The sequence below is a fragment of the Triturus cristatus genome, chromosome 7 (genome assembly GCF_964204655.1).
Source record: "Triturus cristatus chromosome 7, aTriCri1.1, whole genome shotgun sequence".
NCBI classification, from domain to species: domain Eukaryota; kingdom Metazoa; phylum Chordata; class Amphibia; order Caudata; family Salamandridae; genus Triturus; species Triturus cristatus.
Genome location: NC_140590.1, coordinates 322,869,955 through 322,896,800, shown reverse-complemented (window position 1 = coordinate 322,896,800; position 26,846 = coordinate 322,869,955). Strand labels below are relative to the sequence as shown.

General features: G+C 44.4%; 1 protein-coding gene across 2 annotated transcripts in view; it reads right to left on the bottom strand.

Annotated features, from left to right (window-relative positions):
• Window positions 1-26,846, bottom strand: part of EPS8L1 (EPS8 signaling adaptor L1) — a 217,658-nt gene that overhangs the window by 6,042 nt on the left and 184,770 nt on the right. For both annotated transcript variants that reach the window (XM_085616411.1, XM_085616410.1), the window contains exons 16-18: window positions 23,153-23,249; window positions 21,346-21,489; window positions 1,113-1,215 (exon numbers count right to left, since the gene is read on the bottom strand). In XM_085616411.1, the coding sequence (XP_085472537.1) occupies window positions 1,113-1,215; window positions 21,346-21,489; window positions 23,153-23,249 (344 nt within the window). The remainder of the gene's footprint in view (window positions 1-1,112; window positions 1,216-21,345; window positions 21,490-23,152; window positions 23,250-26,846) is intronic.

Genomic DNA, 26,846 nt, shown 5'->3' with positions numbered 1-26,846 from the left:
CCCTCAACTATTTTCTATAGGAGGATGTTGCAGTACCAGTAGTTGACCAGGTGTGGTGCTGGACTTCCTCTACCTCCGAGCCAGAGTAATTTACTACTGTTTTAGATCCTTTTTTGACTGTAGTAACTTTAGAAATGCTGTTTGTGTATAGCACTGTGCTTACTCTTTTGTGGGAAGGTGCCTATCCCTTCCTACACCTCTTCCTAACCTCCCTCAACCCCTTGCATTTAGTAGAAAGTATGCCCTTTATTTCCAGTCACCCCCACCCCCCAGGTCCCTTCCACATTTACTTATAAGTACCAAACTTACACAGTTGAGAATTTCCTCATAGAACAAATAGGGGAGGTGGAGGTGAAGGTGGAGAGTTACATTCGTAATTTGTGACTAGCAATTCGTAGTATTTTAGAAGTACTATTGTAGCGCTATTAGACACACTACAAAATGCAGTTTGTGACTAGGCTTTACAGTCTTATCCATAAGACTTAGTGAAACATCGGAAAACCTATAGATCAATGGAGCGATCCATTATGATAATTTTTGCCAAAGCCATTGTATGGCATTGTAGGCGGAACATACTCCAATGACACATGCCATTATGACACAATGTAATGTACCAGCAGCACTATGAGTCCATATAAACGATGTACACTGGGTGGAACTACACACCAAATAACTAACATGTCCCTGTGCAAGACTAATTCATCCGTTTACCCATTCGCGCTTCCCTTCAGCCTCTTCCTTATTTTGCCGTTTGCCTCATTAGTGTCATGCCTCATTCAATATAGTGTTCTTGCATCCCTCTTCCACTGTCTTTCAATGTACCTCTTTCTGGTTGTGTAAACTTCAGCATGCATTGTCCACTGAGGTAACCCGTTAATCTAAGCGCGTGCTATAGAAATGTGTGTGCAACCTAAAGGTCATATGTTTTATCCGCAGTGGGACTAATGAGCATGTTTTGCTTCTGCGTTTGATAATATGAGCACCACTGAGCTTAGTACTAATCATTTCAGGCCCAACGGACTATATATATGGCCGGTCACTACATGGATATATATACACATATATACAAAACTTGCCCATCCTTTCACAGGACCACCACCTTGTCCTCTCACCTGGCTCTGGTTTTGGGGGCACATTCAGTGAGTCCATACTGCCCCATTGCGTTGACGGCTGCAGGTTCGCGTTCTTTTTGGGAGGTGTCGGAGGCGGAGTTTTCTAGCAACAGTAAACATCAGATTAGCTTCAAAGTGACTGACGGTTTTATGTCATACAATAAATGCGACTGATTTTAATTATAGATAGGTTGAAAGCTTTTCTGCGTTTTCACTAGCCTTTGCTACTGTTAGTCTACTATCAGAACCACATTTCACTATTTTTTTTATTTCAAAACATAGAGAGGGAGTGACTGGATGTTGTAGTCGATAATATGAATATGTGCCCCTTTCCATAAGAACATCTGAAGTGTTCTTGATATGTCACTGAAGGGAGGGAAAAGCAGAGGTAACTTCATAAAAACACCTACTCACACAATAGGCAATACATGCACAGTACGTCTTGAACGGCCTTATATGCAGACTGACTACCCACTCACACCCTCTGTTTTCAATCCAACCTTGTCTGCCACGGATAAAGGCTCGATTTCATGCCCCAAATGTGAGCAAAGAAAGTAAGGCTATGATTCACAGAAGTCACATGCTAATTCAGGAACTCTCTAACTGGCTACACTGAGCACATGCTGTACATAGTGCATTATTTACAGTCTCTCTGTCTGGCTGCTCAAGCTGTACAAAGTGCATTGCTACAGTTCCACTCCCTGGCTACACAAAGCACATGCTGTACCCAGTGCATTCTTTACAGTTTCTCTTTTCGGGTACCCTAAGCACAAGCTGTATATAATGCATAGTTTACAGTCTCTATGGTTATACTAAGCACAAGTGGATGGCAGTGTGTTGCTTACAATCTCTCTGTCTCACTACACTGAGTACAAGCTATACATAGTGCATTATTTACAGTTTCTCCAGCTCCTTACGTTAAGCACAAGCTGTACGTGGTGTATTGTTTACAGTCTCTCTGTCTGACTACACTAAACACAAGCTGTACATAATGTATTGTTTACAGTCTGTCTGACTACATTAAACACAAGCTATACACAGTGTATTGCTTACAATCTCTCTGTCTCACTACACTAAGTACAAGCTATAAATAGTGCATTGTTTACAGTTTCTCCAGATGCCTATATTATGCACGAGTCGTATATAGATTATTGTTTACAGTCTCTCTGTCTAAGTACCCTAAATGCAAGCTGTGTAGTGTATTGTTTACAGTCTCTCTGTCTGACTACACTAAACACTAGCTGTACATAGTGTGTTGATTACAATCTCCCTGTCTCACTACACTGAGTTCATGCTATAAATACTGCATTGTTTATAGTTTCTCCAGTTGTCTACGTTAAGCACAAGCTGTACATAGTGTATTGTTTACAGTCTCTCTGTCTGACTACACTAAACACTAGCTGTACATAGTGTATTGTTTACAGTCTCTCTGACTACACTAAACACAAGCTGTGCATAGTCTATTGTTTACAGTCTCTCTTTCTGACTACACTAAACACAAGCTGTACATAGTGTATTGTTTACTGTCTCTCTGCCTGACTACACTAAACACAAGCTGTACATAATATATTGTTTACAGTCTCTCTGTCTGACTACACTAAACACAAGCTGTACATAGTGTATTGTTTACAGTCTCTCTGTCTGACTACACTAAACACAAGCTGTACATAGTGTGTTGCTTACAATCTCTCCGACTCACTACACTGAGTACAAGCTATAAATAGTGCATTATTTACAGTTTCTCCAGCTGCTTATGTTAAGCACAAGCTGTACATAGTGTATTGTTAACAGTCTCTCTGTCTGACTACATTAAACACAAGCTGTACATAATGTTTTGTTTACAGTCTGTCTGACTATATTAAACACAAGCTCTACATAATGTATTGTTTACAGTTTCTCTGACTACACTAAACACAAGCTGTACATAGTGTATTGTTTACAGTCTCTCTGTCTGACTACACTAAACACAAGCTGTACATAGTGTATTGTTTACAGTCTCTCTGTCTGACTACACTAAACACAAACTGTACATAGTGTGTTGCTTACAATCTCCCTGTCTCACTACACTGAGTACAGGCTATAAACAGTGCATTGTTTATAGTTTCTCCAGATGCCTACCTTATGCACAAGCTGTACATAGTGTATTGTTTATAGTCTCTCTGTCCGATTACCCTAAGCACAAGCGGATCACAGTGTATTGCCCACAGACTCTCTGTCTCACTACGCTCAGTACAAGCTGTAAATAGTGCATTGTTTACAGTTTTTTTGTGTGGCTACATTCAGCACAGCTGTACACAGTACATTGCTCTCTGCCTGACTATAATGTTAACAATCACCCTGACTGTCTAGCTACTCTAAGCACAAGCTATGCATAGCGCATTGTTTCCAGACAGTCTGGCTGCACTAAGCATCAACCTCCGCGGCCCTGTCTCAGATCTCTAAGAACACACCCTAAGAGGCTTTTGTAAGTACTCCAGGCAGGGCTTAAGGTATTTTGGCAGGGCCTGTGCACAGCTCATTAACTGTAACCTTTCCTCTGATACAAGTGCCTCAAGCCCCCCGCCACCAGATACTCTGTGTTCCTACATTGGTTTGTAGGCCATCCGGTCAGTGTAGATTCCTCCCTCTTCCAACTACTTTGCTTTTTAGCAGAGGCCTGATGGAGAAAGGGAGCAGGGAAGGGGTTCAGGGAAGTTTGTGCACCAGGCCAGCAGCTAGACAGGAGTGCAGTAGGGCTGGAAGAGTAACAATTGTTGGGTCAAACTTGTAAGAGGAAATGGATCATGTTATGAGGATGATGGGAGCGGGAACGTGACAGAGACCTGTACCAGCAAACGCAGAGGGTCTCGTAAGGCTCCAAGTGTTTGAACTAATGACGGAACATTAAGAGAAATATGGCAGAAGGAGTGGAGCATGGGATCGGCAATGTCTTCAGTGCAATTCTGTTCATACAATCAATGGCACTCTGACTTTGTTGTAATGATCAGATTCCAAGGGACCTACTCTCCCAAGATCCTGCTGATCAACAGATTCCGAGGGACCTACTCTCCCAAGACCCTGCCGATCACCAGATTCCGAGGGACCTACTCTCCCAAGACCCTGCCGATCTGATTACGAGGGACCCAGGGCCGTTTCTACCATTAGGCAAGACTAGGCGGCCGCCTAGGGCGGCAAAAGAGCTAGGACGGCAAAAGGGGGATTTTTGTTTTTTAATTTGATCCTACGAACGTAAAGCTAGGCAGCTGCCTAGTCTTGCCTAATAGAAACGGCCTTGATTCTGAGGACCCTTCAGGGGGCGCAGACTGTCTCTCGCCGGATCCAGCCAGAGAGGGCGACGCGCGCCAAATCCCCACCCCGGGCCTTTCGTCTCTTTCTAATGCGCACAAAAAGTGCTGGAATCCCAAACAAGCAGCGTCTCGGCCTGTACAAGAGAAGGGGCTGGCAGTGCAGGGAATGTAGACTGTTTTAAACCGCTCACCACGGCTTTCCTAAACACCAAGAGCTCATAGAGACGGATGTAGTGAGAACTGATTTCAGTGCTTTGAGGCGCCCTTATGACGTCACAGGCGCTGTACAAATAATATGCAACGTAACGCAGGATGGAAGCGGATAGCGATCTACTTGAAAGGGGGCCATCCTCTGCTACTTCAAGGCACCCCCACTCCAGGGCTGTGCGTCTTCAGCACCAGCCACAGACCACCTGCGCGCAGTCTGCACACCGTGCACAGAGCTGAACAGACCCTCCAGACCGTGTTTAGTTATTTCTCATCATAGAATCAAATACCCTTCATATGATTCCTGTTGGCATAATGCACACCCGATGACGCAAAATTGCCCAAGGCTGCAATAGCAGTGGCAGTGCTCACTTCCCGGCAATTGTCAACACAACACATGAGACGCACAACGAGAATGGATGTCAACAGACTTACAAATGGAGGGCTAGACCCCAATGTCGCTCATGTTTTTCAATAAAAAAGCACATTTTGTCTCATTTGACCCTCATAAAAAATTCATATTTTTTTTTACCGCTCGGTACCTTTTTGAAGACATTGTTGGAAGGTTGAGCAGAGTAACTGCGTGGCGGTTGCCTCTTATCCTGTAAGTATCACATATAACATTTACGAATTTCGTTACTGGTAACTGGTTAATGGCAACTGAATGATTAGAGATTTGCACTTAAGTTGGCTTCATCTTCAACATGACTGCATGTTGTAATAATAATAGGCTGTTCGTCTCTAACAAAAATGAATGTGTCCCCATGATGTAACGCAACTTGTGTTTGTGTAAAGCGCTCTGATAACCGATACTTTCGGGTCAAGATCGCTCTATATAAAACTCCATAAAAAAAAAGAATTGAACCACTAGCCTAGTGCCATGTCTGATACCGTCCTCCGGTAGTGACTGTTTAGGCCAACGTCAATGTCCACGCTGGGATTTGTAAGCCAGTGCTTACCCCGTTAAAAATAAGACTACAAATCCCAGAATGCAACACACAGGTGGCCGCAAACCCAGGATTGGTTGACCGTGTTCCACAACATGGAACCACTTCTCAACTATGGTGAAGTGTGTATTCTGCCTTGCACCGGCTCAAATTCTGGTCAGGATTACTCTCATAGTGGTAACATGCACAAGCTTGTCAATAACTTCTATTCACAGCGCCAAGAAGCAGTTCATTCTGTGTTGTATGCCAAACTTTATTAACGTCTTGCCATAGTATCTGATTAGCGCAGATTTGAGCATCATGAACTATAATCTCCCTGACGTGGAAATCTTTTAATTGTTGTGATCAGCCTCTATTAAATGGATACAATGAAGATGATAACTATTTCAGGTGCCTCAGTGAAAAAAAACAAGCGTTGGCAAAACCACTAGGTCTGGCCTGGGAAGATGGTGCAAGTTACTATTTTTGTTGTTTCTGGTTTTGAAAACGAGGTGCACTGATGCCTCTGTGGTATTTAAACACAAGGCTCTATTGGGCATCTGTGTACATAGTTCTGTGAGTGTATGGCTACAGTAACGGTCTGGCCGGGCCTTCGTTGAGGCCGTTTGCAGGACTGACTGATGTGATCATGTTTCCTGATAGTAAATGCGAGTAACATAGAAGGGCTCGGCAGTAGAGGGTGTGCCTCTCTAGCCTGGATGACAGGGGGAGAGAGTGATGGTAGTAAAAGGGAGGGGGCGGCATTTTTCAAGTCTCGCCTAGGGTGGCAAAACACCTAAAAACGGCCCTGGAGGGACCTACTCTCCCAAGACCCTGCCGATCACCAGATTCCGAGGGACCTACTCTCCCAAGACCCTGCCGATCACCAGATTCCGAGGGACGGACCTACTCTCCCAAGACCCTGCCGATCACCAGATTCCGAGGGACCTACTCTCGCAAGACCCTGCCAGCCTAGCAGAGATAATGAACCTACGGACTTTCCCAAGGGCACTGCATGTCTGGTAGCCCTCTATCCATCATGCCCTGTTTTTAACTGCTTATATTACACCACAAACCTACATATATAAGAACATGATGCTGCTGATGCAGTACAGTCCACCTTCACTTTCAGAACCCAGCGTCCCCTCATCTTTGTCTTTGACCCTGGGCAGCTCTCCGCTGCTCAAATTCCACAAACTTACAAACATATGTAACCCTGGATTTTCCTGAGTGTCGACTCGTTTCCTAAATTTGACTTCTTAAGGGCTGGTCTAGCGTGCACGATTCGAAGATCTGTCATAAACACATCTGTTCCTCTGCAGTGTTTGGGAGACGGCAGCTCGACCGGTTTTCACTCGTTTAGCAGAGCTTTTAATAACAGCGGGGTGGCGTGCCTTGCAATCCATCAAGCCACAAAGGCTCTCTTTATGAACTATTCCACTCCCAGCAAACAATGCGAAGATTCACTCTGATAAACAATGGTGCACAATCCCCACAACCCAGGCAGAATCAAGAAAAAACACATCCTTAAAGTGCCACACGACGCAAGGAAATAAAAGTTCAAAGCAGAAAAACATGAAAACGTTTAGTCCAAAAATCTTCTGTTTTGATTGCTTCCTGGCAGGACTTATTGTGCCTCGAGTTTTTGAAGGATCCAATTTTATTGCTATTTGAGTGCTTTCGGCAGCCATCTTAGACGATCCCTCTTCCATGTCATTCAGATTTATTTATATTTATTTACTTGGCCTGATGAGAGGTTTCTCTCTCCATAGTAATATGGCTCTCAATGCACACGTCTGGGTACCTTAGGTGGCTACACATATAGATAAAATAGCAGCTATGGTGTTTGGTAATTGGAGTTGATAAGACAGCGCCTACACATACAAAACTAACATACAAGCATTATTTATAAGGGAAACAGCGTTTAGATCGCATGCGATAGATCGCATGCCATTACAACGCGGTCATTACAAAGACCGCGTTGTAACATCGCAAACCATTACATCGCAAGTTGTTACAATGACTTGCGATAGGGGGCACAAGGTGTTGGATTTAGAATCCAACACCTTCTCTGCTGTTGCACAAACTAGAGTAGGAATAGTAAATAATACTATTTCTAAGTCCAGCATGCCCCCTACAGCAAGTCGTTGTAACGACTTACGATGTAATGCTTCGCGATGTAACAACGCGGTTGTTGTAATGACCGTGTTGTAATGGCATGCGATCTATTGCATGCGTAGTAAAGAGTCATATTCATTTGCTGGTGGAAGGGGGTGAGAATGTGTGACTGGGAGAGTCTAGGCATTATTTTAAAAAGAGTTGCACGTTTATATTAGCCTTTAAAATATGCTGAGGAGATAGTACATAGAGCAGCTGGGAATATGTTCCCATGGAAGGGCTCCAGGAGACTGCATCACCCGATCCATAATGCTACACAAGGAGGGTTGGGTGCAAGCATGACTGGTTGAGGTTTGGTTGTAATTTTGGACCTAGTGGATGCAGGATTCAAGTAGATCGGTAAGGGCGGTGCAGTTGATGGCGCTACATACCAGAGTCTAAAGCTTGCATTGTGCTGTTTTTTGCGGAGAGCCGCCCAGCCTGATGGAGATGAAGTGCTATAAGGAAATGTCTCAGGAGACTTTAGAGGGTCCTTGTGGCAAAGTTTGTACAGTGTGGTTCCAGGTGGTCCAGGAATTAGACCTTGAGGGGTAGTTAACAATGTGCAAGCGGACAGCAGTGTTACTACAGCACCATCGATCTTGGTGGGGCAAAGAGCTAGGGTATGGCAACTCAAGGGCACAGGATGGGGCATTTAGATTCTTGGACCAAAATAAGCTTTTCAAAAGACATTAGGAGGCCAAGCGTGAAGGGTTTGACTGTGGGGGGTCATTGGTTACTTAGCAGTATCCTGTGTTGGTATTGTCGTTTACCATGTATGTGCCAAAGTCAGCAATCTTTTTCTAGGCCAGTCAGATGATACAATTACCTACTTTGGTTACCTGACTCTGCAGAGTTAAGACAATAAAGCATGGAAAGCTTACTGTGGGAAGAGGAAGAGGTTAGAAACTCAACACAGCATGACACTGCAACTAAGAAAGAGTGAACCCAGTGTCTAGTCAGTGCTGCTTTTTCAAGAGAATATGACTTTTAGTTACACATTAGAACAGTTAGAGTTATGATGCACAACAGCTTCGGTGTTCGAGATACGACCCAAATGTTTCTGTAGTGTGCGCATGCTATGTGCTAGATTGCATAATACATTGGTCCTGTGGCATATGTTATACCAGACTGCGCTCGGTTGGGTAAAAACAATTGTTAGGTAACAGCTAGCAACACAACAATAATGGGGAAGGGAGGAGTTTTATTCCGGTGCTGGGGAAACCTACTCTAAACAAAGGGTAGTGGTGGCAACCTCACCCTCCACTACACAGGTAAGTCTGGTTTTAGAGAGGTGGTCCGAAAAGCAGAGATGTGCACGTTATCATGCCACCATGATCAAACGACAGCATGCAGGAAGACCACTGTCTTGCAAAGCCATAAACCCAGTGTGTCTATAGACGCCGCTATTCACTCCGTATAGGAAAATGTGCATACTATACACACATGCTAGCCACATAGCCACCTGTGAGGCAATGGACCACACTTACGTGCAATGGATGGACCTCTATTGGGCAGAGTGCTTCGGAAACCTCCTCACCACAGGTTCAGGTAAAACGGTCTGTGCTACTGAAAAATAATCACCACCACCAGTGCCAACCACCTCACTGATGGGATCAGGGTATAGTAGCCACCCTCACTCTGGGCTGTGGGGCACCTAGGTTTTCAGTAGGGTCAAGAGCCTGCACTACTGATGAATAGCACAGTAAAAATGAGTAGCAACTCTAGCGAACTCACAGATGGTTGACTCAATGGGATTATTGAAGGTGTTACTGAGTGAGTTTGCAATACATGTCAGTCAATTATGGGTACCCAAGTATTTGATCTAGAACTAAATCACACTTGAGTATTTGTTTGGAAGGTGACCAAAAATCCCAAGCAAACCATACTTTACATAGCACCTGCTTCAGCAGAGCTCATATGTGTCCAGGATTCTAAGTAGTGAGTACCAAGTAGCCTATCCGTTTCTATCACAGGAAATGCCCCTGTATCTGAAGGAGCAGCGGTGCTACCCATCATCAGTGAAAGTAGTAATTTCCCTTAAGGAATGATTTCCCTCTAATCACTATAAGTAATAATGCATTTCTTCAGCAGTAGAAGATATAATTATCCCTAACACGCTCAGCGGAATAGCTGGGGTGAGCACTAATGATGTCCATTATCAGTAAAGTGAATAATACCTCAATGATAATTTTAAACAATAATGACAGAATCATCATTTTAAACAATAATGCCCCATCATCAGTATAAGAAGGTATGACCTCCTCAATCTAAGCACTAATAGCCTGCATTATCAGTCAGTGCCATAATGCCCCCATTATCAGTATAAGGTATGACCTCCTCAATCTATGCATCAGTAGCCTGCATTATCAGTCTGTGCAATAATGCCCCCATCATCAGTATAAGAAGGTATGACCTCCTCAATCTAAGCACAAATAGCCTGCATTATCAGTCAGTGCAATAATGCCCTCATTATCAGTATAAGGTATGACCTCCTCTATCTATGCATCAGTAGCCTGCATTATCAGTCTGTGCAATAATGACCCCATTATCAGTATAAGAAGGTATGACCTCCTCAATCTAAGCATCAATAGACTGCATTATAAGTCAGTGCCATAATGCCCCGTCATAAGTATAAGAAGGTATGACCTCCTCAATCTAAGCAACAATAGCCTGCATTATCAGTCTGTGCAATAATGCCCCCATTATCAGTATAAGAAGGTATGACCTCCTCAGTCTAAGCATCAATAGCCTGCATTATCAGTCAGTACAATAATGCCCCCATTATCAGTATCGTAATTTAAGACCTCCTCAATCTAAGCATCAATAGCCTACATCATCAATATAAGCAATAATGCCCCGTCATCAGTATAAGAAGGTATGACCTCCTCTATCTATGCATGAGTAGCCTGCATTATCAGTCTGTGCAATAATGCCCCCATTATCAGTATAAGAAGGTATGACCTCCTCAATCTAAGCATCAATTGCCTGCATTATCAGTCTGTGCAATAATTCCCCATCTTCAGTATAAGAAGGTATGACCTCCTCAGTCTAATCATCAATAGCCCGCATTATCAGTCTGTGCATTAAATCCCAATGTCATCAGTGTAAGAAGGTATGACCTCCTCAATCTAAGCACTAATAGCCTGCATTATCAGTCAGTGCAATAATGCCCCCATTATCAGTATAGGAATTTATGACTTCCCCAATCTCAGCATCAATAGTTTGCAGTATGAGCCAGTGCAATTATGCCCCCATTATCAGTATAAGGTATGACCTCCTCAATCTATGCATCAGTAGCCTGCATTATCAGTCTGTGCAATAATGCCCCATCTTTAGTATAAGAAGGTATGACCTCCTCAGTCTAAGCATCAATAGCCTGCATTATCAGTGTGTGCAATAATCCCCCGATTATCAGTGTAAGAAGGTACAACCTCCTCAGTCTAAGCATCACTAGCCTGCATTATCAGTCAGTGCAATAATACCCCCATTATCAGTATAGGAATTTATGACCTCCTCAATCTAAGCATCAATAGCTTGCATTATGAGTCAGTGCAATAATGCCCCCATCAGCAGAAGGTGTGACCTCCGTAAACTAAGCATTGATAGTCTGCATTATCAGTCAGTGCAATAATGCCCCCGTCATCAGTATAGGAAGTTATGACCTCCTCAATCTAAGCATCAATAGCATCAGTGCAATAATGCCCCCATTATCAGTGTAAGAAGGTATGACCTCCTCAATCTAAGCACTAATAGACTGCATTATCAGTCAGTGCAATAATGCCCCATTATCAGTATAAGGTATGACCTCCTCAATCTATGCATCAGTATCCTGCATTATCAGTCTGTGCAATAATGCCCCCATTATAAGTATAAGAAGGTATGACCACCTCAATCTAAGCATCAATAGTCTGCATTATAAGTCAGTGCAATAATGCCCCGTCATCAGTATAAGAAGGTATGACCTCCTCAATCTAAGCATCAATAGCCTGCATTATCAGTCTGTGCAATAATGCCCCATCTTCAGTATAAGAAGGTATGACCTCCTCAGTCTAATCATCAATAGCCTGCATTATCAGTCTGTGCAATAATGCCCCCATTATCAGTATAAGAAGGTATGACCTCCTCAATCTAAGCATCAATAGCCTACATCATCAGTATAAGCAATAATGCCCCGCCATCAGTATAAGAAGGTATGACCTCCTCAATCTATGTATAAGTAGCCTGCATTATCAGTCTGTGCAATAATGCCCCCATTATCAGTATACGAAGCTATGACCTCCTCAATATAAGCATCAATAGCCTGCATTATCAGTCTGTGCAATAATACCCCCATTTCAGTATAAAAAGGTATGACCTCCTCAGTCTAAGCATCAATAGCCTGCATTATCAGTCAGTGCAATTATGCCCCATCTTCAGTATAAGAAGGTATGACCTCCTCAGTCTAATCACCCGTAGCCTGCATTATCAGTCTGTGCAATAATGCCCCTGTCATCAGTGTAAGAAGGTATGACCTCCTCAATCTAAGCACCAATAGCCTGCATTATCGGTCAGTGCAATAATGCCCCCATTATCAGTATAAGAAGGTATGACCACCTCAGTCTAAGCATCAATAGCCTGCATTATCAGTCAGTGCAATAATGCCCCCATTATCAGTATAGGAATTTATGATATCCTCAATCTCAGCATCAATAGTTTGCATTACGAGTCAGTGCAATAATGCCCCTATTATCAGTATAAGAATGTATGACATCCTCAATCTATGCATTAGTAGCCTGCATTATCAGTCTGTGCAATAATGCCCCATCTTTAGTATAAGAAGGTATGACCTCCTCAGTCTAAGCATCACTAGCCTGCATTATCAGTCAGTGCAATAATGCCCCAATTATCAGTATAGGAATTTATGACCTCCTCAATCTAAGCATCAATAGTTTGCATTATGAGTCAGTGCAATAATGCCCCCATTATCAGTATAAGGTATGACCTCCTCAATCTATGCATCAGTAGCCTGCATTATCAGTCTGTGCAATAATGCCCCCATTATCAGTATAAGAAGGTATGACCTCCTCAATCTAAGCATCAATAGTCTGCATTATAAGTCAGTGCAATAATGCCCCATCTTTAGTATAAGAAGGTATGACCTCCTCAGTCTAAGCATCAATAGCCTGCATTATCAGTCTGTGCAATAATGCCCCGTCAGCAGTATAAGAAGGTATGACCTCCTCAATCTAAGCATCAATAGCCTGCATTATCAGTCTGTGCAATAATACCCCCATTTCAGTATAAAAAGGTATGGCCTCCTCAGTCTAAGCATCAATAGCCTGCATTATCAGTCAGTGCAATTATGCCCCCATTATCAGTATAGTAATTTATGACCTCCTCAATCTAAGCATCAATAGCCTGCATTATCAGTCTGTGCAATAATGCCCCCATTATAAGTATAAGAAGGTATGACCTCCTCAATCTAAGCATCAATAGCCTGCATTATCAGTCTGTGCAATAATGCCCCATCTTTAGTATAAGAAGGTATGACCTCCTCAGTCTAAGCATCAATAGCCTGCATTATCAGTCTGTGCAATAATGCCCCCATTTCAGTATAAAAAGGTATGGCCTCCTCAGTCTAAGCGTCAATAGCCTGCATTATCAGTCAGTGCAATTATGCCCCCATTATCAGTATAGTAATTTATGACATCCTCAATCTAAGGATCAATAGCCTGCATTATCAGTCTGAGCAATAATGCCCCATCTTCAGTATAAGAAGGTATGACCTCCTCAGTCTAATCACCAGTAGCCTGCATTATCAGTCTGTGCAATAATGCCCCTGTCATCAGTGTAAGAAGGTATGACCTCCTCAATCTATGCATCAGTAGCCTGCATTATCAGTCTGTGCAATAATGCCCCTGTCATCAGTGTAAGAAGGTATGACCACCTCAGTCTAAGCATCAATAGCCTGCATTATCAGTCTGTGCAATAATGCCCCCATTATCAGTATAGGAATTTATGATCTCCTCAATCTCAGCATCAATAGTTTGCATTACGAGTCAGTGCAATAATGCCCCTATTATCAGTATAAGAAGGTATGACATCCTCAATCTATGCATTAGTAGCCTGCATTATCAGTCTGTGCAATAATGCCCCATCTTTAGTATAAGAAGGTATGACCTCCTCAGTCTAAGCATCAATAGCCTGCATTATCAGTATAAGCAATAATGCCCCGTCATCAGTATAAGAAGGTATGACCTCCTCAATCTATGCATGAGTAGCCTGCATTATCAGTCTGTGCAATAATGCCCCCAGTATCAGAATACGAAGCTATGACCTCCTCAATCTAAGCATCAATAGCCTGCATTATCAGTCTGTGCAATAATACCCCCATTTCAGTATAAAAAGGTATGGCCTCCTCAGTCTAAGCATCAATAGCCTGCATTATCAGTCAGTGCAATTATGCCCCCATTATCAGTATAGTAATTTATGACCTCCTCAATCTAAGCATCAATAGCCTGCATTATCAGTCTGTGCAATAATGTCCCCATTATAAGTATAAGAAGGTATGACCTACTCAATCTAAGCATCAATAGTCTGCATTATCAGTGGGGAACAACCTTTACAACGCAACTTTTACAACGCACTACACTTACAACGCATTTTTTACAACGCACAATCCATTACAACGCATGACATTACAACGCATGACACTACAACGCATTTTTAAAAACTACCTTTACAACGCATTCCATTACAACGCATACTACCATTACAACGCATACCATTACAACGCATAATATTAAATTGCATTTAAGGTAAGTATTAGTTAAATTGCATTTAAGGTAAGTATTAGTAATTTTTACCCCTATACTATCCAACACTTACCCTACTGTTGCACCCCCTGGAGTTAGAATAGTAATTTTTACCCCTATACTATCCAACACTTACCCTACTGTTGCACCCCCTGGAGTTAGAATAGTAATTTTTACCCCTATACTATCCAACATTTACCCTACTGTTGCACCCCCTGGAGTTAGAATAGTAATTTTTACCCCTATACTATCCAACATTTACCCTACTGTTGCACCCACTGGAGTTAGAATAGTAATTTTTACCCCTATACTATGCAACATTTACCCTACTGTTGCACCCCCTGGAGTTAGAATAGTAATTTTTACCCCTATACTATCCAACATTTACCCTACTGTTGCACCCCCTGGAGTTAGAATAGTAATTTTTACCCCTATACTATCCAACATTTACCCTACTGTTGCACCCCCTGGAGTTAGAATAGTAATTTTTACCCCTATACTATCCAACACTTACCCTACTGTTGCACCCCCTGGAGTTAGAATAGTAATTTTTACCCCTATACTATCCAACACTTACCCTACTGTTGCACCCCCTGGAGTTAGAATAGTAATTTTTACCCCTACACTATCCAACACTTACCCTACTGTTGCACCCCTTGGAGTTAGAATAGTAATTTTTACCCCTATACTATCCAACACTTACCCTACTGTTGCACCCCCTGGAGTTAGAAAAGTAATTTTTACCCCTATACTATCTAATACTTACCTTAAATGCAATTTAACTAATACTTACCTTAAATGCAATTTAATATTATGCGTTGTAATGGTATGCGTTGTAATGGTAGTATGCGTTGTAATGGAATGCGTTGTAAAGGTAGTTTTTAAAAATGCGTTGTAGTGTCATGCGTTGTAATGTCATGCGTTGTAATGGATTGTGCGTTGTAAAAAATGCGTTGTAAGTGCATGCGTTGTAAAAGTGTGCGTTGTAACGACATACATCCATTATCAGTCTGTGCAATAATGCCCCATCTTTAGTATAAGAAGGTATGACCTCCTCAGTCTAAGCATCAATAGCCTGCATTATCAGTCTGTGCAATTATGCCCCCATTATCAGTATAGTAATTTATGACCTCCTCAATCTAAGCATCAATAGCCTGCATTATCAGTCTGTGCAATAATGCCCCCATTATAAGTATAAGAAGGTATGACCTCCTCAATCTAAGCATCAATAGTCTGCATTATCAGTCTGTGCAATAATGCCCCATCTGTAGTATAAGAAGGTATGACCTCCTCAGTCTAAGCATCAATAGCCTGCATTATCAGTCTGTGCAATAATACCCCCATTTCAGTATAAAAAGGTATGGCCTCCTCAGTCTAAGCATTAATAGCCTGCATTATCAGTCTGTGCAATAATACCCCCATTTCAGTATAAAAAGGTATGGCCTCCTCAGTCTAAGCATTAATAGCCTGCATTATCAGTTAGTGCAATAATGCCCCCATCATCAGTATAGGAAGTTATGCAGCCGCGGTCGGTAGTAGGAGTTACTGCAGGGCGGTGACGTGGGGAGGAGGAGGGGCAGGGTGGGGGTAGTAAACTATGGATTACGGAGGTTTACAGGTAAATTAACATATAAATTAATAAAACGAATCTCGTTGCGTGCACTGCATCGTATTTGGGGATGCAGTGCACGCAACGAAATTCGTTTTATTAATTTATATGTTAATTTACCTGTAAACCTCCGTAATCCATAGTTTACTACCCCCCACCCTGCCCCTCCTCCTCCCCACGTCACCGCCCTGCAGTTACTCCTACTACCGACCGAGGCTGAATTTATGACCTCCTCAATCTAAGCACGATAGCCTGTATTATCAGTCTGTGCAATAATGCCCCCATTATCAGCATAGGAAGGTATGACCTCCTCAATCTAAGCATCAATAGTTTGCATTATTAGTCAGTGCAATAATGCCCCCATCAGCATAAGGTGTGACCTCTGTAATCTAAGCATCAATAGTCTGCATTATCAGTCTGTGCATTAATGCCCCATCAGTCTCAGCAAAAAAGGCTCCAGCATTAAAAGCACCAATGCAGCTCACCATTCCAAGAACGTTTGCCCTCTTCAGTGTGAGTACAAATGGTCCCCATAATCGGAATAATTACAATTAATCCCTTCTACGAGTACCAACATAATGCCCCAATGCCCTATAAACAACAATGATGTAGATCACCAGTTTAAAGAACAATGTCTAATATCAGTGCAGAAAAAACGTCCACATCAGTCAAATTATTAATGCCCGGTAATGTCCCGTATCATCATCTAGGCAATAACTCCTCACCATCTGCGTGTTCAATAATGGCCCGAACCATGAGTGACTCCCTTGCAGTGGCTCTGCTGGAGCAGTCAATCGAGCTCATATCCCAGGCCTGGACCAGCCGCATGGGTCACAGGGAAGCCTCTGGAGGATAGCAAGCCGCTCTCAGAGCTGGATGAGCGAAGCAGTGCATCCCCCATCAGCCATGAAAGCACCCCGAAGATCAGCACAAAACACTCTGCTGATGAGAATGAATGCCCCAGGTCCATGGCCAGACCTGGGGTTATTTCACGAGCTTCTCTTTTATGTCGAAACATATTTTATTTTTTTATTTTAGAGTCAAAAGAACTGAAAAAGCACGCATTAAGAAGAATCAGGTAAGGCCATTAAGAATTCTTGAAGGGGGAAGGACGTCTGTTAATCTGAATGGGAGGGGGTGACAAACTCGGACTCGCAATGCGCAGCACGGGGGCTGTCACTGTAACTGCGGCTTGTACAGGCTGGTAGCTTAGAACCCAATCCTGGCATCTTCAGTGAGGCACAAGAGCATTCATTTCAGGACTTGCCACGCTGGCAGGGTGGGCTCTAGGAAGTTAGATACAGCCATACCTGTGCAGGCACAGCACAGCCATCAGGAACAAAGCCGACTCCTCCAGACTCGCCTTTACATGTTACGCTGATCTTTAGCTGGACAAGGTCGGACCCAAGCCCCTGTCTCTACTGGTGACTGGTTCAGAACACCCTGTCCATTGGAGCACCCATGGCATGGCTTGGGCATCCTAGGATCCTGCATGACAGGCCCAGAGGGGTGCCCAGAGCTGCAGAGTAACGAACTTCAGCCATCAGAGAGAACTAATTGTGTTTCCTTTTGTGGGGTTGTGGGTCAGAACATGACTGCAATAAAATTGTGCTATAAAAAAACCGACATCCAAAATATAGACTAGGTAAGTATAGCTGGACTGTTCTCAACTTCAGATCTACGTGACTCGAAGATATACGGGCCATATTATCAAAAACGGCGATAACATTATCGCCGGTTTAGCGGCAGGATACTACCGCTAAAGCGGCGATAATGGGCTTGATAATATGCCGCAGAGAATTCCCATAGAAGCCCAGGCTTGATATCCTTCCCACCAGTACCTGGGCTTCTTTTGGAATTCTCAAGGGCATATTATCAAGCCCATTATCGCCGCTTTAGCGGTAGTATCCTGCCGCTAAACCGGCGATAATGTTATCGCCGTTTTTGATAATATGGCCGTGCCTCTCTTCAAGATATATATGTGATGTTAAATATAGTGGCCCTGTACTTACGGATCTATACGAACTTAGTGATATTTTGCTTAATATTTTGACAAGATATTTTGGTCCCACAGTATTTAGTACTAGATGTTCTGCCACTATTCCTTCGTTGAGCTAGACGAGCACCCTTCCCTCTGACCATTTCCTCTCCCCCCTGACCTCGGGTCGTTTCACTTCCGGTATTCTCGGGTAGTCATTGGCTCTCACAACAGGATGAGAGCAGGTGGAACACTTTGCAGTGGCTCCTACGGCACTTCTATTTTTCATGTTGCTTTCTTAGTAATGCATGTGTGGGCAGTGTTTGGAATTGATTGCTAAGGTAACAGTGGATAAATGTTTGTACAGTTAACAAAGAGATGTGAGCAATCGGTATATGAAACCAAAAGCTATACATCTCTCCGCTGGCTGGTCAATACGAGTCTGATGCAACCAGCCAAAATTAAAACTAGGGGCTTATTTACAAGCCGCTTACGCCACCAGTATATCACTTTTTATAATGCTCTGGCAGCGCAGAGTGCAGACCCATATCTGCAAGGGCATGAAAGACACGCAAAGTGGCTTTGCAAGGCTTTTCATGGCCTCGTACATATGGTGTAAGGCAACAGAGCGCAAGTCGCTGCATTGCCTTACACTGCATGGGGCAGGCTTCATGGGGGTTTTGGAGGGTTTTCCCACACAACACCCATGGGTTTTGACATTCCCAGATTTATAAGGATCTTTAAACCTGGAAATGTGTCAAAACTGTACACCTCTCCTCATGTTTTCCGTACTGCAGCACACGTAGAAAGAAGAAAAAGCCTCCATGGACTGTTGTTGTGCAGGAAGGGACGCCTTCCTGCACAAAAACAATCCTGCCACCAATGCAGACACCCTTGCACCATGATGCAAGGGTGTCTGCGTTGGCCCTTGGCATCAAATTGTGCACTGACGCAGACAGAGGACAGGAATGCACCATATCTTGTAAATACAGTACATTCCTGCCCTTTCCAAATGGCACTGGGCAGCACAGGAAAAAGACTTGTGGCGCTGCCCTGCGCCAGTTCATTGTCAATGCGGCCCTAAGTCACTACCTGGGAACGTGATTTTACGTTTAACCTTTGTAAAGCTGTGAGACACACGCTACGCCTAATCTCGAAGGGAGGCTGTCTTTATCCTTTTGAACTGTACAAATCTGCCAACTTCTTTTCGAAAATGAATCCCACATACCATCAAGCTTTGGCAATATTTGTATGTTTAAAGAAGGCAAGAAGAAAAATGTCTCTTACAATTGTGATAGGAAATCAAACCGCAAATACCAGAATCTAACCAAACAACTGGAAGAACTAGCCACATCTGACTTAAGGGAAAAAGATCTGGGCACGCCATATTGTTGCACGCTCTCTTTTATTCCACAGCTCTCCGTTCTTTGGCTTGCTCATGCTACAGAGATCTCACAGCACCTCATGTGAGGCATGACAGCCCATCTTATCATTGCTTTGTCTGTACCTCCTGGTACAATGGAGTCTAAAACTAAAACTATGATTAAAAGTGCAAGGCAAGTGCAATGAAATTAACTGGACAGGTGCGCATCATGGAGTTAGCTTGTCCTGCTGCTGCCTATACTGTGGCTGCTGTGTCTCATTATGCATTGCTGTTACCTTCACTCCATGGAAGAGCATGTGTTTTCCAGCTGTCTCCCTTGTGTAATTTTCTCCCCTGCAATCTGTGTTGCTCTCTGCGTCTTCCCGCCCCTTACCCAGGAAGTAGATATATGAGCCTCTAGCAACGAAAACTAATTTTCACCCATGGACACCTTCTGGCCCAAAAGCCAGCAATGTGTACCTACAGTGGGTGTCAGAGAATCTTCCATTACTATTCTATGCAAAGTGCTTGTTCTTTATTTATTAGAAACACTTGCACTACTTCTTCTGCCTACCTTCATCATCCCATTATCCTAAAAGGCAATTATGCCAAACAGTGTTTTCTGATTCAGGGACAAGTTTGTTTGCACCCAAGTTGGGATTCCCCCAGGAGTTGTTGGAGAGACTAAAAGTACATCAGTCCTTTTTAGACGTCTCTAAAACTGTCCCAATTAAATACAGACATTCCTGCAGGTAAGAGTGAGAACTGTCCCATTAAAATTATAGAAGAGCAGCTGTGAGGTGCAGGTACTGCCCGATTAAATGAATGCAGCCCTGCTAAGAAAAGTCATTGTGGTCCCAACTTAATTATGACCATCCTGCTCAGACGCCACGAGGGCCCCATTAACCCTGCAGCAGCCCTGCCAGGAAGAGGTGGTACAGTCTGACTAAAGGTACAGCGGCAACGCTGAGAAGTCATGGCTCTGTCCCATTCAAACTATCTCAGACATGCTTAGTGGTGTTGTAATGATCCCATTAACAGTATCAATCAACCAATCAATCAGTACTTGTATAGCGCGGCTAATCGCCTGTGAGGGTATCCAGGCGCTGGGTTGCTGGGCTTAGTCAAAAAGCAAGGTCTTGAGTCCCTTCCTGAGCTCCATCAGCGAGGATTGATGTTCGGAGGGGGAGGGCGTTCAGGGAGTTGGCGGGGAGGTGCGAGGAGGAGTGGCCTCCGCTGTGTATAGCAGCTCTCCTGAGAAGAGGAGGTCCTGTAGCGTCTCACACGTCCTCCCAGCCTGCGCTACATGTGCTCCTGAGGGTAAGAGGCAGCCCAAACCCTACTTTCATGCTATAATATGGTCAATCTTTGGGACTGTTGAGTGGTTATAGAGCCCTCTAGTAATCCCAGCTTTACAAAACTTGTCAACCAATACAGTCATGCTCAGCCGACCAAAGCTGTTCATTGAAAAAGAAAAGACTAGTTTTCTCAAAGCGTGTAAAGGAATGGGCCTGCACACTCAAAGCTGTAGTCCATGGATCCCTTAAAACCGCGCCAGTGCTTGTTTTTATAAATAGGAAAAAAGATCCATAGAAACAAGCATGATAACAGCGATGACATGTTCAACATTTAGCATCTGAATCACCTGCTGAAGTTGGGGGCATAAAGATCTGCTGGCCAAACCAAAGGAGAGGGTCTTAGGAGCGGGATAGCGTCGGAGGGGAGCTGTAGCTTAGCCTGGGGAGGCGGTAGGATCACAGGAGAGGCATCAATCTTTTCCACCCGCCTCACTGTTAGACCGATGGCTGATATTTCCCTGTGGCTCCTCTAGTCAGTGTTTTTTAAATGTGCAAACTTGAGCCCATCAGTCCATCCTCTCCTGGCACTCATTCATCTATCATGGACATACCTTAAAGTGAACACTCGGGGTCCCATTTATCCTGCTCTCAGAGGTGTCAACGGAGGGCGCCGGTGCAAGGATGTTGTATGGCACGTAACCCACTTGTCCATAATTGTTTTGTACTTTCCACCATTTCTTGGTGTCGTCTAAGACCTAGAAAGAAGGCAAACATATCACACAGCTTATCATCACACTTCATTTCGCTTCATGTTCCTTAAAGTAGACCCTGAGGGAGTCAGAAGAGTGTGCCTTAGGACAGAGTAGAGCATGGAGGCATTGGAGAACAGTCCAAAGAGTCAAACAAGGTGGTCACCTAGGGCACCAAGTCAAGCACTAAATATGCAGGAAAAAACACATAAATCAACATCAAAAAGAAAATTTGGGGATACAGACTGCATGGGTTGAATAGAAGTCTGTTTTCGAGGGGCTAGTCTAAGGTCGCCGCTGAAAGCAGTCAGAATAGTGCACCAGCGGTCATAAGAGTGCACCAGTTATAAGAGCAGTATGTGGAGGGGTGAGACTGCTAACCAAAAAGGGTAGGAGGCGGTGCAGCCGGGGTCGGGTCAGTGCACCGAGGATCAGCGCAGGGATGGAAGGGGTCAGCATAGCGGCGGTGATCGAAGCAGTGAAACTAGGGAATCAATGGAGTGCCCACAGAAATTTGGCTGCTCAGGGCAGAGCATAGAGAGGATCGGCTGGATGGGGCAGTGCCCAGAGATGGTCAGCTAGTCGGGGCACTCCCCAAAGAGGGTCGGCTGGTCAGGCCAGCGCCCAGAGAGGTTTGGCTGTTTGGGGCACTGTCCAGAGAGAGTCGGCTCGTCAGGCAGGTTTAGCTGTTTGGGGCTCTGCCTAGAGAGAGATTGCTGGTTGGGCACTGCCTAGAAATGGTTGGAGCACTGCTCAGAGAGAGTCGTTTGGTCGAGGCACTGCCCAGAGAGGGTCTGCTGGTCCGGGCAGTGCCCAAAGAGAGTTGGCTGGTCGGGCACTGCCCGGAGAGCATCGGCTGGTCGGGGCACTGCCCAGAGAGGGTCAGCTGGTCGGGGCACTTCCTAGAGAGAGTCAGCTGGTCGGGCACTGCCCAGAGAGTGTCGGCAGGTCAGGGCACTGCCCAGAGAGGGTCAACTGGTCGGGACACTCCCTAGAGATGGTCAGCTGGTCGGGGCACTGTCCAGAGAGGGTCAACTGGTTGCGGAAGTGCCCAGAGAGAGTCGTCTGGTCAGGGCACTGTCCAGAGAAAGTCGACTGGTTGGGGCTTTGTCCAGAGAGGGTTGGCTTGTCGGGGGAGTGCCCACAGAGAGTCGATTGGTCAGGTGAATGCCCCGAGAGAGATGAGACTGGTCGGGGCACACTCCAGTGAGAGTCAGCTGGTCGGGGGACAACCCATAGAGTGTCGGCTGGCCAGGGTACTGCACCGACAGGGTTGGCTGGCTGAGGCAATGCCCATTGAGGGTTAGCCGGTCGGGGACACTGCCCAGTGAGAGTCGGTTGATTGGGGCACTTCCCAGAGAGAGTCGGCTAGTCGAGGCAGTGGCCAGAGTGGGTCGGCAGGTCAGCACAGAGGACCACAGAACAGTGAAGAAAGTAGGAAGCGAACAGTGAATGGAGATGGTGGGAGCATGAACGCATGAGTGCACCAAGGGGGGACATAGCAGTGACCGGAGGGGATGGTGGTAGTGTAGGGATAGGCCGGGTGCAGCTGTGTCCAAGCCTTACACAGGCACTGGTGTGTTGCATGACATCTCCCAAAGTCTGTGTACCCCTCTTCGCCTCCGGCAACAGCACATTCCAATTTCTTATTCATGAATGCACCTCCTACCTGTATCAACTCGCCTTGTAGCACTGACAGCTCATTGCTATTTCTTGCTACAAAATCATAACTGCAGCTCATGCGTTTGACATCCGCATCCCCGTGTCTGCAAGAAAACAAAAGCAGAGTCAGTGAGGGCAGCTACTAGAATATTGACCAGTTATAGATGTATATATGTCTCTTGAAAAGTAGTTGATATCATTACTCAAAGATGTTCAGTTTATTCACCTCAGAATTCGTTTTTACACTTATTCTCACAGACCCTCCCCCCCCGCAGTGCCTTGAGACCCTTACGGGTGAGTAGCCACACTCTACAAAACCCTGATTGATTGATTGAGTGAACCTAGCTGTGTGGGCAAAGCATTGGCCACTGGCATACAAGATCTTCCGAGAATGGATGGTCGTTGTCCAAAATTTCAGTCGCAGCGGAAGTGACATCAGGCACCCACTGACTCACAATGAAATCACAGGGTCAGTCGCCTGTCTCATTTTTTGCTCCTGAGAAACAGGGAGAATGGTCACGGAATGGGAAGCACAGAAGATACGCAGCTCTCCTTTAACTTTGCTAACTTCCTGTTCCTGCTGTCTGCATGCGAGGAATGTGGCTGTGCGAGGAATCTGGGTGTCAAATTTGATCATGAATTGTCTTTCTGCCCTCAGATCCTTGCAGTGGCTGGACCATGTCTCCACTACTTCATCCTCTCTGGAAATTTCTTGATCTTCTTCCAGTTGCCACACTGGGCTTCCTGAGTATTTGCTCAAGCATCTGCAAACTGTGCAGAATGCATCTTCTCGCCTCATTCTGAGGATTTACTAACCCACATCCGCATTCCCCCAACTAAAACTATTACACTGGTAGCCGGAACCAAAGCGTGTGCCGGCCCTTGAATCTATTCATGTGAAGGACCCATTGACCTCTCAGATAGACTTCAGCTATACAGCCCTCTAGACTGCTGAGGTCATCAGAGAGGCTCCTGCTGAAGACTCCGAAGGTAAAACGAGCAAGAAGGGGGGGTGCTACTTTGCCTTTCTGGCATGAAGGGCTTGGAACAATCTCCCTTTGTCTCTTCTCCAAACTGCCAACAGTTCTTGCTTCAGGAAGAGCTCAAAACCTGTTTTTTTTACATCATTTGTAATACAGAAAGTATGTTGCTGCAGTTACCTTTTTTTCCTTTGCGCCCCCTTTGGGCAGTTATTCACGATTTTCAAATCCATCCATTCATCTCTTCATCTCTTCATCCATCCATCCATCCATCCATCCATCCATCCATCCATCCATCCATCCATCCATCCATCCATCCATCCATTCATTCATTCTCTCCATGAGACCAGGGGTAACAGGGGCAGTACCAGAGGTACCAAAAGATAACCCAGGCACAGCAGTTGCTACGCTTGCCTACCTCCTACTTGATATTTTTCTGAACAAAGAGCCATAAGCAACAAAACCCAATTGGGCATCAAATGGACAACCAGGGAACAAGTGCCAACTCGAGAGTTGCAGTGCTAGGTCTTGAGGGCTACAAGAGCACCAAGGTGACAAGTGCCTGGAAGGGGCAAGGCCAAAGCCCGGAGGGCAAATCAGGAGAATGCTTGATTAGGGGTTTTGTTTTTGGCTAACAGTATGGCTGGTAAAGCGTGATTTGCTTCAAGTCCTACAAGAACCACCTGAAATTGAGGTTTTATGGTTGTAGTACTAAAGTTGGTGCAGATTCAGCACCCTGTAAATTATACATACAGGGCCTCATTTATGAGGTTCTGGTGCAGGGTAGCACCACAAGAAATCTTGCTGCACTGTCCTGAGTCAAAAGAAAAGGGCAGGATTGCACCTTATCTATCAGATGTGGCACATCCCTGTCCTTTTCCCCTGTGCTGGCGCACAATGGGCTGTCATGTGCCAACGCAGGCACCCTTGTGCCATGGTGCAAGGGTGTCTGCGTTGTAGGGGTGATTGTTTTTGTGCAGGAAGGGACACTTTCCTGCACAAAAACAATCACAAGAGGTGTTTTCCTCTTAGAAGGAGGCAAAAAACGAGGAGAAATAGGGATATTTCTACTCATTGTGCCTCTCTAACGCCACCCTTGGGGTGGCATTAGAATCTGACGCATTTCCAGGTTTACGATTCCTTGTAAATCTGGGGAATGCTTCAGATTCCAGGGGTCTTGCATAGTAATACCCACAGCAACACCCATGAAATGCCCCTTTCACGCAGTGTTCTGCGTAAAAGGGGAAAATATTTACACGGCCATGAAAAGCCACATAAAGTGACTTTGCGTGTCCTGGTTTGTATGCTGCGGCACATTGCGCCACTGGAGCGTCAAAAAAGTGATGCCACGGCAGTGCAAAAGTGCCGCTAGGGCCCTCATAAATGAGGCCCACTGTTTCAAGGGTGATTCTTCCTTCCTACAGCTTGAAAGTGATTGGGGATCTCCTTGATCAAAGCATGCCACGTGGTAAAGCAGTTCAAGCCTTGAAGTGATGTAGTACAATATAATTTCCCTGATTTACAAGTGTTTATGGATTCCCAACTGTTAATTTTAGCACTATGATGGCATTTTGCATTATATTACATTTTCTGTGCTGCGCCGGCGCGGAAGGAGTCTGTGCACTTCTTTTTGCCGTCACTTCAGCTCATAAATCAACTTGAAGTTTTTTTTTGAGTTTGCTTTGTTGACAGCAGAACTGTGAGGCAATTACTGCCCTTTGTTCCCAAACTCTGCTGTCAGAAAAATATGCATTAACTTGTAGATTTTTCAAGTTTAGGTATGCAATGAAAATGACAAACAAGTGCATCAGAATGAGCCTATGCTCTAGGTGAGGGACAAACGCAAGAAGAGGAAGGAAAGCCATCGAGTAAGAATTCAGAAAACGAGAATTTCAAGAGAGACAACCAACCAGAAGCGATGGGTGGGCTCTAAGCCCACTAGAAGGTTTGGGTGTGCTCCACAAGAGGTTTCCTGACAGCAGATAACTAAAAGTTGTAGGCGAGACCGAAATATGAGCTTCTGCGCAATCAAGTGAGGCATAACCAATATTAGTAGGAGAAAGCACAGAGGATGAATAGATGGTAAATTAAATGTGATAGTGCATGCGAGGTTGCAGAATGCAATCAAGCTGAATGCTTCAACACAATTGCTTTTTGTAGTGAAAAATGTGTGCTGAACACAAACAAATGCAAATATGTTTAATGGCCAAAGAGTTTTAACCCTACAGGCATTCAACGCAGTGCAGTGTCTTGTTATGAAGATCAAGAAGTCGAAATGCATGAAAAGGTCAGAAATAGGTATTTTTCTAGCTGCCATGCTTACAAACTGAGGGACAAGAGCTGCTATTTACCATATATTCACAGATGTAAGAACTAATGGAAATCTATCTGGAAGCTTCATGCGATTTTATAAACATGTCTCCAGGTGACTCTCTTTGTCTATCATTTTTTTTTTAAACAGACTTACTCATTTCGGTATTCACAGAAGTTAGTTGTCCTAACTTTAGGACTCCTAAATGCCTTCTGTGAATACCGAAAGTCTTAAAGTTAGGATTTTTCTCAGTTTAGGAGTCCTAAAGTTAGGACTCCTAACTTCTGTGAATACCGAAATGAGTAAGTGCCTTCTGTGAATACCAAAATGAGTAAGTGCCTTCTGTGAACACCAAAATGGTAGTAAGTTTAGGATTTTGTCTTAAGTTACTTCTGTGAATCGGGTCAACC